This window comes from Portunus trituberculatus, chromosome 19 (assembly GCF_017591435.1).
Source record: "Portunus trituberculatus isolate SZX2019 chromosome 19, ASM1759143v1, whole genome shotgun sequence".
NCBI lineage: Eukaryota > Metazoa > Arthropoda > Malacostraca > Decapoda > Portunidae > Portunus > Portunus trituberculatus.
Genome location: NC_059273.1, coordinates 10,361,324 through 10,378,657, shown reverse-complemented (window position 1 = coordinate 10,378,657; position 17,334 = coordinate 10,361,324). Strand labels below are relative to the sequence as shown.

General features: G+C 45.3%; 2 protein-coding genes across 16 annotated transcripts in view; both read right to left on the bottom strand.

Annotated features, from left to right (window-relative positions):
• Positions 1-17,334, bottom strand: part of LOC123506347 — a 313,494-nt gene that overhangs the window by 81,667 nt on the left and 214,493 nt on the right. The window lies entirely within an intron of this gene.
• On the bottom strand, positions 13,138-15,354 carry LOC123506154 (extensin-like). Its single transcript, XM_045258070.1, has 2 exons — positions 15,297-15,354; positions 13,138-14,465 (listed from the first exon to the last, which is right to left on the bottom strand). The coding sequence occupies exons 1-2, from the start codon at positions 15,352-15,354 to the stop codon at positions 13,138-13,140; spliced, it is 1,386 nt and encodes a 461-aa protein (XP_045114005.1).

Sequence of the window (17,334 nt, the reverse complement as noted above, 5' to 3'; positions counted from 1 at the left end):
ACACACACACACACACACACGATATAGGAGAGTGACTTTCCATTTACCTTTTCACTTTTCTTAATAGTACAAAAAATAAATCCAGATCAATAAAAAAATAAAATAAACAGGAAATAGAATACATCTGATATAGGAAGTTACCATATAATTGTAGAATATACGGCATACATACGCGTCATATATACACACGCATACAAAATACACATACATACAATTAACTAACAGGATTCGTGTAGGTGTACATAAAATTAAGTGAAAAACAGACAGACAGACAGACAGACAGATAGATAGATAGACAAGAAACGTACATAATCACAAAATAAAAAAAATAAATAAAAAATATGCATTAAATAGATAAAAAATAAGAGAGAGAGAGAGAGAGAGAGAGAGAGAGAGAGAGAGAGAGAGAGAGAGAGAGAGAGAGAGAGTCCACCGATGCCCTGAGTTGATCCGCAGCGGTCAGCAAACGCTCTCTACTGTTGTTCTTAAAGGCGGTGTGGCGATGTGGTTCCCGTTGCTTCCTCCCGCCGCAAAACTCCCTCCTCCTCCTCCTCCTCCTCCTCCTCCTCCTCCTTCTCTTCTTCCACCATCAAATTCCCGCCGCTGCCGCCTCCACCTCGTCGCCAATTTCTTCCTCAGAGATTCCTAAAAGTGTTTGATTTGGTCCATTGAGGATATAAACATAGGAGAAAGATAGTTTATTCCTCTGTTAGAAATAATTGGGTGTTTTGTGGGTCTTTGGGTTTTAAGCTGCACCTTTTTTGACGGTAAGAATCTGCGCGTGGAACCTGCTGGCGGCATGTGGCAACTCCTTATTTACCAGACAACATACCGGAGCTCAAGAGGAAGTCAAAGGCATCAAAAATTCTGCCGCAAATGTGATGAAAGGTCAGCAGAAGTTAGGGATAAGTTAGGTCCAGTCTCTACATCCCTGCTCAACTTTTCCTCTATCACTGCCTGTATCGCTGCGTCGCCTCTGATCCACACCCTGTCAACACATCACCGTTTGTACCCCGCAGTCAGTGTTCTCGTCACAGCGTTTCCTCTGACACGCTGCCGCTGCTCATCCATCACTTCTGCTCCTCTCCCGCTGCCACCATGTCGTTAATGGCACCACATTTACCCACGTCCGCCGCCATTACCACCACTACGTCCATTATCTCTGCTACCACTCTACCCTCAGCTGGTCGCTTCTACTATCAATCTACTTCCATCTTGCCCTTAGTACCACATGGCCTCCGCCGCCGCCAACTGCTGCTGCTGTATGGCCATTCCTTTTACCGCCTGTGATATTCGGGATTCCTAACATCACCTCACCACCACCACCACCGCCGCTCCCAAACCTGACACTCACACAACTACTATCCCTACGTGTTACTATTTCTTACAATTCTTGCCGCAGTACTTCTTCGCTGGTGATGTCACTGCGGCACACAACCCCGGCGAGACTCAATACGGTGCCGCCGCCAGGGGGTCGCCACGGTCTATGTCGCAGCGGCCATAACAAGCCTGTACTCCCTCACTGCTAACATTACTGGCGGCTCATTCCCATTAGCTCAGTTTGTGTCATCGTGTTGTCGCCGTAACACTGTGCCACCGTAACACTGGTCTGCATCAACACAGCGTACACAAGCTGCCGCCCGAGCCCTGTCACGGCGTGCTGGGGGTCATTGCTTCTGAACCCCATCCTCGTTACTCCTGAGCCTCACGACCCCATTGGTGCTCGCCGCCTAAATGTTGCACCATTACACACCAGATTATTCTCTTTCCTCCCCACAACACACGCATCTGCCTCGCCATCCATTACCAACATAAAGCCATTACCAAACGGTTTCAAAGGAGCTCCGCCATGAAGCGAGTTAAAAAGGAACATTAATTTGCTGAGAATTCTGTGCAATATCACTTTGTGTGAAAACAAATGCTTTATGTGCTTTATGGCATTCAATTTCCTTCTTACAATTTTACATGTTCACTGTTATCGTCAGCATACACGAGTCCACTGCAAACAAAAGATTCGCCCAGTTGTGAGCAGGAACGGCGCGGGATTAAGCCACACACGCCACGGTCTCCCCAGGCAGGGCATCGAGGTGGTGGGGTTGCGAGATCACAACTCCTCGCCTTGCGTCTTCACTAATTCTCTGCTAAGTGAATATGGACTACAACTTGGAGAGCAGACAAACCTAAACTGCCTCTAACCGGCCGTGGGGATTTCTCAGAAGTGAATTAAGCTCATTAACCATTACACAACAGGAAAGTAGTTTTTGCGCTCACAAGTAATAACGAATCCTCTGACATCACATTAATTTCAGTCCCAAAAAAAAAAAAAAAATGCATCCGCCTCACACACATCCAGTCCAGTCCGTTAATGAAAATGTGAAAGTTGATGGAGCGAGAGTAATGCCAGGCCCACTGTGCTGTCCAGTGTGAAGTGTGCCTCACCACTCAGCGCCACGTCATCACAAGCTCGCCACTGACACAGCAGCCACCACTCACCAGGCGCACTAGGAAGGCATACCATCTCATCAAGTTGTGGGACGAAAAATAATCTCGGTAAAGCCTCGTGTTGTCCTGATGATGGCCAGGACAAAGGCGCTTCTATTTTCCTTTTCCTTCATGTCAATGGTTGTCGGCAAAGGTAAGTGCTGTGTTCTCCTCGCTGTCCCGCCTTGCCCTCGTGATTGGTGCTCAATGGACGGGCAGGACTAAGCTGAACTCTGAGATTGATATAGAGCAGCATGGGTGTGTCTTGCTGTGGCGGAACAGAGACATTCAGAAGGAAAAGGTACCAGGAAAATTGGCAAAAGGAAAAGGCAGTGATTGTGAGTAGAAAATAATGGAACGTTATAGGTACATTGATTTCCTTCTAGTCGTTTTCCCGAGTCTTTTTTCCCACCACCACTTGACATCCTCCTCAGCCTTCCAATCCTGCCCCGTCTTTCATTGTCATTCTTCCGCGATTCAATATGGATATGAATTGTGGAGTTGCCGTTTTCCTTTTTATCTCTCCTTGGTCAGCGAAAGTTGCCCATAACGGTGAACACTCCCACGGTGCAAGGAAATAATCGATGACGGAACAATAGCGACGAGAGTGCCAACACTTGTTTCTTCTTAGGCTTCCTCACTCCATCTCTCTCTCTCTCTCTCTCTCTCTCTCTCTCTCTCTCTCTCTCTCTCTCTCGCACCACTCCTGATTCCCCACCTACATCCTTCCTCCCTCCCTCATCACCTATCTCCGCCTTCTTCCCTCACTCCCTCTTCCTTTCCTCCCTCCCTTAGTTCGTCTTTCATCATTCCTTCATATATCCTTTCTTCTCTCGTTCTTCCTTTCCTTCGTTTTTTCTCTCCATTAGTCTCTCTCTCTCTCTCTCTCTCTCTCTCTCTCTCTCTCTCTCTCTCTCTCTCTCTCTCTCTCTCTCTCTCATACATTACACCTTGCCTTCCACATTCCACCTACAACTTCCGTCCATTCACATTCTTTTTCTCTCATATCCACCCACCTTCCTTCATTCTTCGCCTCCTGTTCATCCAATCAACTGTCTTTCCCCTCAACTCTACTTAAAGTCTTCAGTGAACTTTCCATTCAGTTCTTCATGAAAATATAAACACGCAATATGATTTAGTTTCAACCTTTCACTGCGAAACGTTTCCATATCCATAATCACCTGCAATTCTTCGGATACGTGTATTTTTTTTTTTCATTTTTCTACTCCTCTTGAATAGTTATGTGACTTAGACAGGATAAAATAAATCTCGTTATTTCTGTGAATCCATGCAAACATATTTTACAGAGTCCCGAGTCTTGACAAAGGATGGCCACGGCAGTAAAAGGGTTTAAAGTCTGTCCACCGCAGCCAGCAGCCACAAGTTTTCCCTCCCAGTGCTCTCCTCTTATTCGTAGTCAGCGAGCGGCCACGTCCATCTGGTGTGTCAATAGAGGAATTAAACTCATACCTGCAGCCGCTTTACCACACACACACACACACACACACACACACACACACACACACACACACACACAGCCCAGCGCCACTCAACCACCGCCCAGCACGTCATCACACACCCTCGCACCGCCTGCACCCCACACTAGCCACGCACCACGTCACCATATGAACAAGCGCTTATACTCCACTTCACAAGCAATATCAGCAGATGAGTGCACTTTTCATAGCTTTATTCTACATTTAGCTTTGTTTTTGTGGTAATATATTTAATGTATAGTAATACAGTGAATGTACTATCAACACAACGCATCCTACAACATCCTTGGACATTCATGGACACAACTATCACATCACAGCACACACACACACACACACACACACACACACACACACACACACACACACACACACACACACACCACTATCACAACCACACAGCCACACCACTTCCCCAAGCAGCACCAATAAGCAAAGCCGCACTATCAGCCCCCGTGACCGCCCCTCAGCTGTTGTGTCTGTCAACTGAAGCACACAAAGGAGCAATCGGTGGTCAGTCTCCGTCGAAACAAAGGCCTAATGTACACGGAGCAAGGCGGCCTCACTCTGTCTCCCTAAATTCTATCCAAGCCTGTGGACACACTCGGAGGCATGCTAGGAAAAAAAGCTGTTGTTGTTGTTGTTGTTGTGGTGGTGGTGGTGGTAGTGGTGATGATGGTGGTGGTGGTGGTGGTGGTGGTGGTGGTGGTGACAGATAAGAGTCTGTGATGAACAGGGAAGATATCGAAAGAGGAGGAGGAGGAAAAAAAAAAAAAAACAATAGGAAGAAGTAAAAAAGAATAAAAGGGGAGAGAGAAGGATGAAAAAGAAGAGCCAAAAACGAGGAGGAGGAGGAGGAGGAGGAGGAGGAGGAGGAGGAGGAGGAGGAGGAGGAGGAGGAGGAGGAGGAGGAGGAGGAGGAGGAGGAGGAGGGCTTAAATACTAGTTAACATACTGCTAATTAATTAAACCCAGGGTGGCGACGCGTCCTCAGGCATAGGCGGGTGGGCGGGTGGCGGTTCTCAATAATAATGCTCTGGTTCACGTGGAGTCTGCGTGGCGAGGCTGGCAGGCACCTACAGAGCGCTCGGTGTGTGGCGGTACAGCAAAGTGACACCGGGAATTTACTTGTATCTAATTACCGAAAACACGAAGATCTTATTGGAATGCCATTAGTGGAGGAATGCTCGCCGTTGCCTGCACTTTGAGAAACATTATCGGGCAAAAGTTTGCTCTATACGTATTGAACCTCAAGAATCTTGCACTGTATGTCTCCAAGTAGTATTGATTAATATTCTTGGGTTTTTAATCAGGTAACCTACGTAACCAGGTAAGTATTTTTGATGTATCCTTTAATAAATACTTGTAAGCTACACTTCTACGTTTAATCCTTTCACTCCTATGTAAGTATTTTCCTTTATCCATCCATGATTTTTCTAGGCAGGAGGAGGAGGAAAAAGAGGAGGAGGGGGTGGAGGTAGAGGTGGAGGTGGAGGTGGAGGTGGAGGAGGAGGAGGAGGAGGAGGAGGAAGAGGTGGAGGTGGAGGTAGAGGAGGAGGTGGAAGTGGAGTTGGAGGAGGGAGAGAAAATAAGAAGGAACAGAACGAAAGGAATTTAATTTATGAATCCACTCTGGAATTTCGACACCTTATCCTTTTATTATAACGCACGCCTACACACACACACACACACACACACACACACACACACACACACACACACACACACACACACACACACACACACACACACACATTAAATTACTGAAATTTTCTCTTACGTCAAACTAAATCTTGTTAAAAAAAGGCTGACGAGAAATATAACACAAAAACTACAAGATAAGAATAAGATAGAGGCTCAGCTGGCGCCCTGCATCTGGCCTCGTCCCTCTCCACTCCACTCCTTGCGTCTCCTCAGCCGCGCCGCAGTGGTGCTGATAACATTGAGCTAACAAGTATCGAGAAGGAGGAAACGAGCACTTGGTGTACGAAGAAGGTAAAGAGAACGGAAAGAACCCAGTAATTTAACACTCTTAGTACAATAACGCAAGTTTGATTTTGTTCCTGATGTCATTGCAAGGCTGCATTTAATATCATATTTTTCGTGATGGTGACACTAAAAATGATCTCCAGTAACTCATACACTACTAATTTAACTTCTTCTGTACTGGGACGCATTTTTAACCATGAGCTTTGGGTATGATTAGACGATTTTATTTACATTAGAGAGGGTCTATGGAGATCAGACGATTAACTGCCAGAGTCTTTACTATTTCAATCCCCATGTTAGATTCTGAAGCTGTATAAAGTTGCCCAATAGTAAGCAGAAAGAATATGAAAACGCGTCATGGTGCTGAAGTGGTTAAACCTTATTTTACTCTTGAGGCTTGAATATTGTCGCCTGTGTTATGTTTACCTGATATTTTCCGTAATAAAAACACTAAGAACTACATCTAGGAACTTATCCAATACTGTTCAACTTTATCCTTACAGTGAGCCTTGGATATCCCCTTCAATAGATTATTAATTCCTTCAATACTGAGACACATTTTTACCTTGAGATTTGTGTACGATTGGATAATTTTAAGAGTCTATGGAAGTCAGAAGATTAATGGCCACAGTCTTCACTATTTCAAACCCCCACATGAATTTCTGAAGCTGTATAAAATCACCAAATGTAAGTAGAATGAATATGGAAACGCGTCATGGTACTGAAGGAGTTAAGACACTTCCACTCGTGGCATGGCGTGTGAAAGGAGAGAGAGGCGGGTCAGTAAAGGTGCTGGAGGAGGTCAACCACTACTTCGCCAGGCAAGGGAGTTACATGTATTTCTGCTTCATAGGAGGCTTGGGAGGGGGAGGGGTAAAGCGGGGAGAGGCGGGTTGAGGCTGGGCGAGGTGGTGCATCAGTCTTTCTCTTCCTCTTCTCTTGTGCTCCTCTTTTTGCTCCTTGACGTCCAGTTCTCTTTCTCTCTTTACCTGTTTTTTTCATCAGCCATTTTTTGCTCTTCAGTAGCCCATCCGTTTTCTTCGCTTTGGTCGGTTTTCGTTTGTCTTTCCTTTTTTTTTGGTATGTTTCTCTTTACCCTTTACTTTACCATCCTTTCTTTGTTCTTCGCCTTCTTTTTTCCATCTTATCTGTTCCTCCTGCATTCTCTTCTTGTTCTCTTCCTCTGCACACTTTCCTCAGCTATCCTTCTATACACCTACTTTCCTCTCTTCACCATTTTCTCTTCTTATTTCCGGAGCTCTGCCTCCACTTCTCCGTCCCTTCAGTTCCTTTCAGCGCCCTCACCCGCTTCACACCTCGCCTCACTCACCCCAAACTCAGTCGTCTTAGACCAGGAGAGGAAAAGAGGACTCTCCCTTCCTTTTTCCTCCTTCTTAAAGCGGTGGAGCGTCTGGTGCGTCCTCCTCAAATCGTCTCATCTCCCCTCCTCCATCATTATCCCGCTTCAGCCTTTTCATTGAGAGTAATAGAGGTCCGGCTACCATGCCACTCTCCGTTCGTTTCTATCTCCTTTTCAATTGTGTAAGCCACCCCCCACACACACACAGACGTTGACAAGGAATAGATGTTTCAACGCGGGATGAAAAAAAAAGTAAAGAAATAAGAAACTTCCCTCACTCAGATATAAGTACGAATAATTTACTTTCTTCCTAGTGATTAGTTCGAATTGCCATCTCAAATAGTCTCTCTCTCTCTCTCTCTCTCTCTCTCTCTCTCTCTCTCTCTCTCTGTCTCAAGCTACCCCAGCCTTTAAAAATCCATTACCCATCAAATTTACCAGACAAAATTTCCCTCGAGTCTTTTCCCGCACCAGTTTTCCTCTTTCTCACCTGAAGGCCACCCCCGCCAGTGCCTCCCCTCAGCAGCCAGACAGGTGAGGAGCTTCCCCGCCACACCTGAGCTCATTAACGCTCACCTGACTCGCTCGCTTAGAATGCTCCTCTTCCTCGCGTGACCTACCTTGATTCCCTTCCTTAATTATCTTCTGTAATGTCCTTGGCGTTCCTAATTCCTCTTCCATCTTGTGTGTGTCTGTTTATCTGTCTGTCTTTGTCTCTTCTCTCTTTTTGTGGCGTAGTGGGTAAGGTGCTGCGCTTGGAATCGCGCAGACGTTCATGCGTAGGTTCGAATCCCACCACGTACCGCCTTGAAACTTTGTCGTTTGTCAAGTGGTTTAAATTCACCTACATGTCACCATGTTACCCAGGTTCTAGGTGGAGGTGCAATTGCCTTACACCAAAGATGCGCTTGAGTGGTGATATGGGCCCTAATATGGGTACCACTATAAATGAAACTGCCTGCGCCACTAATGGGTGGAGGCTGAACAGCGCTTCCCATTCTCTTCAAGCATACCTTCAGGCGCTATAGGCTATAACAAAAAAATCTTTTGTTTCCTTCTCTTCTCTTTTCCATCTTTTATCTTATCTTATGTTTTCTTTTCTTTTCTTCTTTTCTCTTCTCTCTCTCTCTCTCTCTCTCTCTCTCTCTCTCTCTCTCTCTCTCTCTCTCTGTGTGTGTGTGTGTGTGTGTGTGTGTGTGTGTGTGTGTGTGTGTGTGTGTGTGTGTGTGTGTGTGTGTGTGCGTGTGTGTGTGCGTGCGTGCGTGCGTGCGTGTGTGTGTGTGTGTGTGTGTGTGTGTGTGTGTGTGTGTGTGTGTGTGTGTGTGTGTGTGTGTGTGTGTGTGTGTGTGTGTGTGTGTGTGTGTGTCTGTGCGTGTCAGGACGGAGCCGCTGAATTTGGCTTTTATTTATTCATGTATATTTTTAAGCCGCGGTTGGTTAATGACACAGAGGAAACAGAATATATAAAAATGACAAACGTACAAAATTCGCGTTGGAAATGTCGAAAGTTAGAAAAAAAATATCCACTCTGTATATCGAGCTAAAAAAAAAAAGAAAAGAAGAAGAATGACATACAGTGCAGTGTATAGTGGAATGGAACCGAAAAGGATAATGACAATTTAGTTACTGGCGGCAATTTGAAAATAAAACGTACGGAAAAAATAGGTAAAAATAGAGCAAAAGGTGAAAACAACACAATGGGAATGAATAAATACACACATACACACACACACACACACACACACACACACACACACACACACACACACACACACACACACACACACACACACACACACACAAAGAGAGAGAGAGAGAGAGAGAGAGAGAGAGAGAGAGAGAGAGAGAGAGAGAGAGAGAGAGAGAGAGAGAGAGAGAGAGAAGAGAAGAGAAGAGAAGAGAAGAGAAGAGAAGAGAAGATATGAGAGAAGAGAAGCGAAGATAAGAGAAGAGATGAAAAAGAGAAGAGAAGGAAACAAAAAAAATTGAAAGAGAACAAACTAAATAAACAAAAGAAAATCCATAGAAGAACAAAACTGAATAAAAAAAAAGATAACAAGAAAGAAGAAGGAAAAAACAACAACACAGGAAAGGTGAGGAGAGAAAGAATCACGCACAGACAAGTAGAGAGAGAAGCAGATATAATAATCGTTTCCATTCCACTCTGACAACTTGACAAATTAATTCCGTGGAACGTGCAAACGGATTTTTCCTCGTGGAGCGAAAGGGTAAAGGATGGAGGGAGAAGCAGGGAGATGAGGAAGACGGGAGGAAGAGCCGGACGGTGAGAAGATAGGCAAGGAACGCAGGGAGGAAAAGACAGAAAGGGACGGAGAGACGGGGAAAAGATAGTCAAGGGATGTAGGTAAAGTATGGTAAGACGGGAGGAAGGGATCGGGCAGGGGCAAAGAAAGAGTGGGAGAAGGGAGGACGGGAAGAGGAGAGGAGAGGAAGAGAGATTATCACTTGGTAAACACACACACACACACACACACACACACACACACACACACACACACACACACACACTCTCTCTCTCTCTCTCTCTCTCTCTCTCTCTAACTCTCACTCCCTCCCAACGTTTTGTGAGGCAAGGCTCATTAACTAATTGCCACTGGAGACCTTACGTACCTTCCTCTCCTCCCTCCTTCCTTCCCTCCCTCCCTCCCTCCAACCATCCTTTCCCGTGCCAGAGGAAGAAGTGATGGAGGCTCAGGACGGAGGAAAGGAAAGGAGAGAGGAGAGAGGAGAGAAGAGGGGTGAGGAGGGAAAGAGCAAGGGAGAAAAAGGGAGAGAGCTGACAATTGAAGCGTGACAAAAGGGTCCTTCATTTTTCCATTTCGGGACGATGAGAAACGAAAGCTCTCTCCTTTTCTTTTCGAGTTGCTTTTCTTCCCTTCCACTCTCCTTCCCTCCTGACCCTACACTATTCTGGAGGAGGAGAAGGAGGAGGAGGAGGAGGAGGAGGAGGAGGAGAAGGAGGAGTTGGAGGAGGAGGAAGAGGAGGGAAGACCGGGAGTGGCTGAGGAAGATAGCAAGCCCTCCAGAATTTTATTGGTAGGAAAATTGGAGTCGAGAAGGAAAAAAGGGGCGGTGTTGGGGGCGGGGTAAGGGTGTGGCGAGGCGTGGGTGGGGAGTAGGAAATAAATAATAATCAAGAGTAAAGGCGAGATTGACGGTGATGGAAAAATGACGAGAGAGAGAGAGAGAGAGAGAGAGAGAGAGAGAGAGAGAGAGAGAGAGAGAGAGAGAGAGAGAGAGAGAGAGAGAGAGAGAGAGAGAGAGAGAGAGAGAGAGAGAGAGAGAGAGAGAGAGAGAGAGAGAGAGAGAGAGAGAGAGAGAGAGAGAGAGAGATAATAGGCGTTGCGTTATGCGTGGACACGGAACAAACACTCTGCCGGTGATAATTTGTTATTCTAACGATGTCTTGGCGCTGTGTTTGGGGCTCCCAAGACACGCCCTTGAGCACACGGGCGCCCCTCTCCACCAGCTTGCTGTCGACAGGAGAAAGAGGCAAGAAGGGGCGGGCGGGGCGAATGAAAGAAGGAACACGGAATTTATTACAGATGAAAATAAGTTAATGTAAGTAGTAAAAACACCAAGGAATTGAAGCCGGTATAACATCTATTAATTCAGAACTGTGCAAGCTTGTAAACAGTCAGCATACACTGTTCTGTTTAAATGGCGGGTGTACCTTTCAGAGGAAAAACCGAATACTACACCAATACAATATTTAAGGTGCAGTCATTTCACCGATGAAAATGAAGGTAATCACAAACAGGTAAATACCTTGAGATATACTCGTGTATCTGATTTTATTTTCAGAAACTCTTGCTAATTACATTTTAGCAAAACGTTTGCATCAGCGAAGAATTGACTAGATTATTAAAACATTTGGCGCTGAAATGGATTTAAAATAATGTTAAACAAAAGTGTAATTCATTTGTTCATCTGTACAAAGTTATGAAGCTGACAGCCTCTTGAATAAGATGTGACATTATAGCGTAAAGAGATAGCGTGACCATATTACTGATCATAAATAATGAAGACATTGTTATATCGTCCCCAGACAGCCAGACGGACACGCCGTCAGTACGTCGCCGCGTGATGGACACACCCCAGAGTGGCGACACCTGACGCTAAGCCACATGATTCCTGGCATATTATTGGCACATCACACTCACCTGTTGTGCTCGGCCACGACTGGACAGACAGCGCCGGGACCTGCGCCACACACACACACACACACACACACACACACACACACACACACACACACACACACACAGACAGACACACACACACACACACACACACACACACACACACACACACACACACACACACACACGCAAACACACACACAAGTACCTCAATGGTTAGAGCGCTGGTTTCACAAGCCAGAGGACCGGGGTTCGATTCCCCGGCCGGGTGGAGATATTTGGGTGTGTCTCCTTTCACGTGTAGCCCCTGTTCACCTAGCAGTGAGTAGGTACGGGATGTAAATCGAGGAGTTGTGACCTTGTTGTCCCGGTGTGTAGTGTGTGCCTGGTCTCAGGCCTATCCGAAGATCGGAAATAATGAGCTCTGAGCTCGTTCCGTAGGGTAACGTTTGGCTGTCTCGTCAGAGACTGCAGCAGATCAAACAGTGAAACAGTGAAACACACACACACACACACACACACACACACACACACAACTAGCCTGCCAACAGTAGCTATTACCACTAGAAAAACGTTTTTATATATATATATATATATATATATATATATATATATATATATATATATATATATATATATATATATATATATATATATATATATATATATATATATATATATATATATATATATACAGAGAGCACAGGGCAAGAGAAGGAAGCGGTGCCGTAGTGGATAAGGAAGTGAGCGCGGGATCGGGCAGACGTCCACGCATAGGTTCGAATCCCACCACGTACAGCCTTAAACACTTTGCCATTTGTTGAGTGGTTTAAAGTTACCTACATGTCACTATTGATACCCTGGTTCTAGGTGGTTACACCAAACATGAGCTTGGGTGGTGATATGGCCCCTAATATAAGTACCACTATAAATAAAATTGCCTGCGCCACTAAGGGGCGGAAACTGCACAGCGCTTCCTACACACTCTCGAAGTGAGCCTACAGGCGCTATAGGCCTTAACGTAAAAGAAAAAAAAAGTGAAGTTCTTGTGTAACACTCTAAGCCTCAAAGGCTGGGATTCTCAATCTTTTTATCGTTAACAACCCTCTGAGTTGTAAGACCATCTACCGGAATCCCCAGTAATCTGACATCGAATAAAATGCTAATTTAGTGATTAACACTAACTCAATATGCAATGGTATATATTATTAGATCAGCCATCTAAGTACCCCTGAACCCAAGATAGAGAATCTCTGATATAGGCACTCATGTTGCCACACAATTTCTTTTTGTAAGTAAGAGGGGTACAAGCAGAATTTTGCCTTGTCAGACTTAGATCAATTTGACCAAACGTAACTATCTTACTAGCCTAACGTTAACTCACGTCCGAAAGAAATTTAAAGAATTTATAGAAATCACTGACAGCATGTGTATTGATTTGCAACACATAATATACGTGAAGTGTTCGAAACACTCAGTAAGAAGAGCTCAGGCAAGTGAGGGACAAGACGGAAATATAAGTGAGTATGCATACTATAGGGATTCTGAAAAGAAACGTAACTGAGTTAAGACACATCGGTTACTTAGAACATAATTTTAAGATAAGAGAAAGAGAAACGTAAGGTACCCTTGCTGAGGGATTCCAAGATCAGATGTTGGTAGGTTGTGATGGATTCCTTGGAATGCCGTTGATGGGGATGTGACGGCTTCCTTGGAATGCTGTTGGTGAAGATGTGACGGGTTCCTTGGAATGCCGTTGGTAGGGATGTGACGGCTTCCTTGGAATGCCGTTGGTAGGTTGTGACGGCTTCCTTGGAATACCGTTGGTGGGGATGTGACGGCTTCCTTGGAATACCGTTGGTGGGGATTTGACGGCTTCCTTGGAATGCCGTTGGTGGGATGTGACGGCTTCCTTGGAATGCCGTTGGTGGGGATGTGACGGCCTCCTTGGAATGCCGTTGGTGGGATGTGACGGCTTCCTTGGAATGCCGTTGGTGGGGATGTGACGGCTTCTTTGGAATACCGTTGGTGGGGATGTGACGGCTTCCTTGGAATGCCGTTGGTGGGATGTGACTGCTTCCTTGGAATGACGTTGTTTGAATGGTGACGGCTTCCTTGCAATATCGTTGGTGGGGATGTGACGGCTTCCTTGGAATGCCGGTGGTGAGGATGTGACGGATTCCTTGGAATGCTGATGGTGGGGATGTGACGAATTCCTTGGAATGCTGATGGTGGGGATGTGACGGATTCCTTGGAATGCTGATGGTGGGGATGTGACGAATTCCTTGGAATGCTGATGGTGGGGATGTGACGAATTCCTTGGAATGCTGATGGTGGGGATGTGACGGATTCCTTGGAATGCCGGTGGTGGGGATGTGACGGATTCCTTGGAATGCTGATGGTGGGGATGTGACGGATTCCTTGGAATGCTGATGGTGGGGATGTGACGGATTCCTTGGAATGCCGGTGGTGGGGATGTGACGGATTCCTTGGAATGCTGATGGTGGGGATGTGACGAATTCCTTGGAATACTGATGGTGGGGATGTGACGGATTCCTTGGAATGCCGGTGGTGAGGATGTGACGGATTCCTTGGAATGCTGATGGTGGGGATGTGACGGATTCCTTGGAATGCCGGTGGTGAGGATGTGACGGATTCCTTGGAATGCTGATGGTGGGGATGTGACGGATTCCTTGGAATGCTGATGGTGGGGATGTGACGGATTCCTTGGAATGCCGGTGGTGAGGATGTGACGGATTCCTTGGAATGCTGATGGTGGGGATGTGACGAATTCCTTGGAATGCTGATGGTGGGGATGTGGCGGATTCCTTGGAATGCTGATGGTGGGGATGTGACGGATTCCTTGGAATGCCGTTGGTGGGGATATGACGGATTCCTTGGAATGCCGTTGCTGGGGATGTGACGGATCTCTTGGAATGCCATTGGTGAAATGGTGACATGTTACAACCTGAGAGGCTGCCAAGACGCCATTATATGCTGATATGAATATAAGGAAACACGGGAAGCTGTAAGAAAACTTAATTAAAGGTTACACGTGGCCATTCCTGTATTAAACATGCCTATCTATTTCCAACTTTTGTTCACATACACAAAGTTGTCTGATCTTCTTTCAATGCTCCGTGATGACTCAGCACTAGCAATCCACGATTCTGAGTGTGTTCCATCCATCTACTAATTTCATCTGAAACTATTTTCTTTCTTTCTCTTCCCTAAACTTAGATATTTTTTGTGCTTGAAGCAATTATTGATTGTTCTCTTCTGATTACTCATCCTGAGAATTCTCTTTACGTTCCGTCTGGTTATAATCCTTATACCCTACAGGGGGCCGCCGTGGTACAGTGGAACCATGCGTGCTTTGGAGTCCGAAGGGTCTCCAAGCGCACGGGTTCGAATCCTGTCCACGGTCCGAGTGTAGGTTGGGCTTCCTCACTCGGGGCAACGGTTTCCTAGCGGATGGGCTTTGAGATAGAAGGTACCCCTAAAAAAGTACCCCCTTTAGCCCATAAATTCCCGTGAAAAGCCTAAATGGTATAAAAACAAAAAACAAAAGAACTTCACTATGTAGTCTGGAAAAGGTCTTGAGAGCTCTAAATAGCATCTTGATATGACTTTTAGACTTTTTACACTTAATACTCTTTAAGATAAATTTTGATAATCGGTTGAACTTATTTCTGGTCATAAAGAGAAAATACAGAAACAGGCAGAGAGCTCCAGTGCTTGCTAATGAAAAGGATGAAAGATTGAAAATACTGATTAACTCGTGCATTAGAAAGGTGGACAAAATACCTTGGGATGTGAGGATTTGCTGGAACATCTTGACATTCTTTGACTCATCTTTACCCATAATTGAAAATGTTGTAACTTTCTCACTGATATAAATGAATGGAAACGTTGTTGTGTATTACAACAAATGATACAACTGGAAACAAAGCGTTAATAATTCACCAAGTTATACCATTTGCTATGGTCTCTGGTGCTTTAGTTTGGCTATATTCTCTAAGTTTACTTGAATGAAGTGAAAGAAGTTTAAGCTGGATGGATGCTTCTGTTCGTCTTGTTTCCCATTCACTACAAACACAGGAAGGATTAATTTCTCCATCGCTTTTCGGTAGTGAAAACCACTCATTGGACAGAACCATGGACAGTCATTCCAGAACGTGAGTACTTAGTGTCACTTTCTCTGACCTAGACTTCGCATCTTCGCATATGACGCTGTACTTTTCGCTGGGTCAGTAAAGACCATCCTGGTTGTTGTCGTGATGCTGTACGGAGAGGGAAAAAAAATGTAGGCTTCATTGTGAAACGAGCGGAAGCTTAATCTTTTCACTAGGATGTCCAATACACAACACTAAAGACAGCAGAATTCTTGACTAACACTCTCAAGAAAGGAAAAGAATAATAGTAAAGGTTTCTGGCCTGTGTAATGCTTAGAGATGGCTGAAAAACATTAGGAAATATCTGAGTGGTTTATGAAAGAGGGAACAGTAAAATTGTTAATGAAAAAAATGGGTGAAAAAAATATTTTGCTAACATTATGGCCGTATTCATGGACGTTTTGTTCTCTCATCACGACTTTTTTTTTCATAGTTATAGAAATAATAAGCCGGGTTTTCAAGAATGTTTCTCCTGTTAATAATGTTAAGAGATATTATGAATCTGCCTGTAAAACCATAAGAGCCTTTGAAAATAGTCCGGATGCGGCGTGGAAACGTTTCAGAATACGGTCATACGTGTGGTGACTTATGAGAAGCCCGACCCGACCACCGAGGCTCGGCGGACAAGACTTAATTCACTGCACTCGTGGCCGGATCAAGTCGCTACAGGGGAATGTGTCCGAATCCAAAACATCCCTCACCTACACCTCCAAATGGACTCGTACCTATAAAGTGTGACCGCAAGGGGCATTGGGTGACTCACAGGTCGCAAGCAATACATATAGGTTAGGTTAGGTTAGCTCATAATTGGTCTTCATATACAGATTCAAGCTCTCTTTGGCTTTTGAGGTAAATGTAGCTGCAGCCGCCTCCTGCCGTACAATGCTGAAGGTGGATTTTGAAATAACCATCACTATCCTAAGCGAAATAACAGCTCACTTCAGCTGAAAAATAACGGAATAAAAAAAAACGAAGAAAAAATATAATTATTGGTGGGTGTCATATAGATTAGTTCCATGGCCGTGTCGTTCTTGCCGTTTATAAGAAACATAATCTGTTAGCACTGGTTATCGAACAGCACAGTTTTCAATTTTCCCTTGAAGACAACACTAGGTTGAGAATCACTGCTCTAAGCGAACTGCCGCTCTAGGACCTCACTCTTGCCCCTTACATCCCTTACCTCTCCTTTGCCTCAGCCAACCCTACACTCTCCAGGCCTCGCTTCCCTTAACCCTCACCATTATTACCCACACCACCCACAGCCACCAGTTCCTCTCCTTCTCTTATAGGCCTTCAGTCTCTCTTAACGTCACTATCATAACCCAGCTAGCTTCGTCTCCGCCTCCCCGTCCCCATTTCGCCTCGCCCCGCCTCGCTCCACACGCTCAAACACACACCACCCATAAAACCTAGAGCCAAGATTTGCCCGTCGCGCTCGGCCTTCCAGACGAGTGAGCGGCGCCAACATACCTCTATTTTTTTTTCCTTACTCTGTCGCATCACTTTCTGGCAGAGAAGGAGAAGGGAAGTGGGTACAGAGAGGAGAAAGAGGGGAAGAAGTAGCAAAGGGAAGGGGAGAAGAGAATGAGAAGGACAAAGAGGAGAAACGAATAGGAGAGAAGTAGAACAGAAAAGGGGAAGAGAATGAGAGAAGAAAGAGGACACTAAAA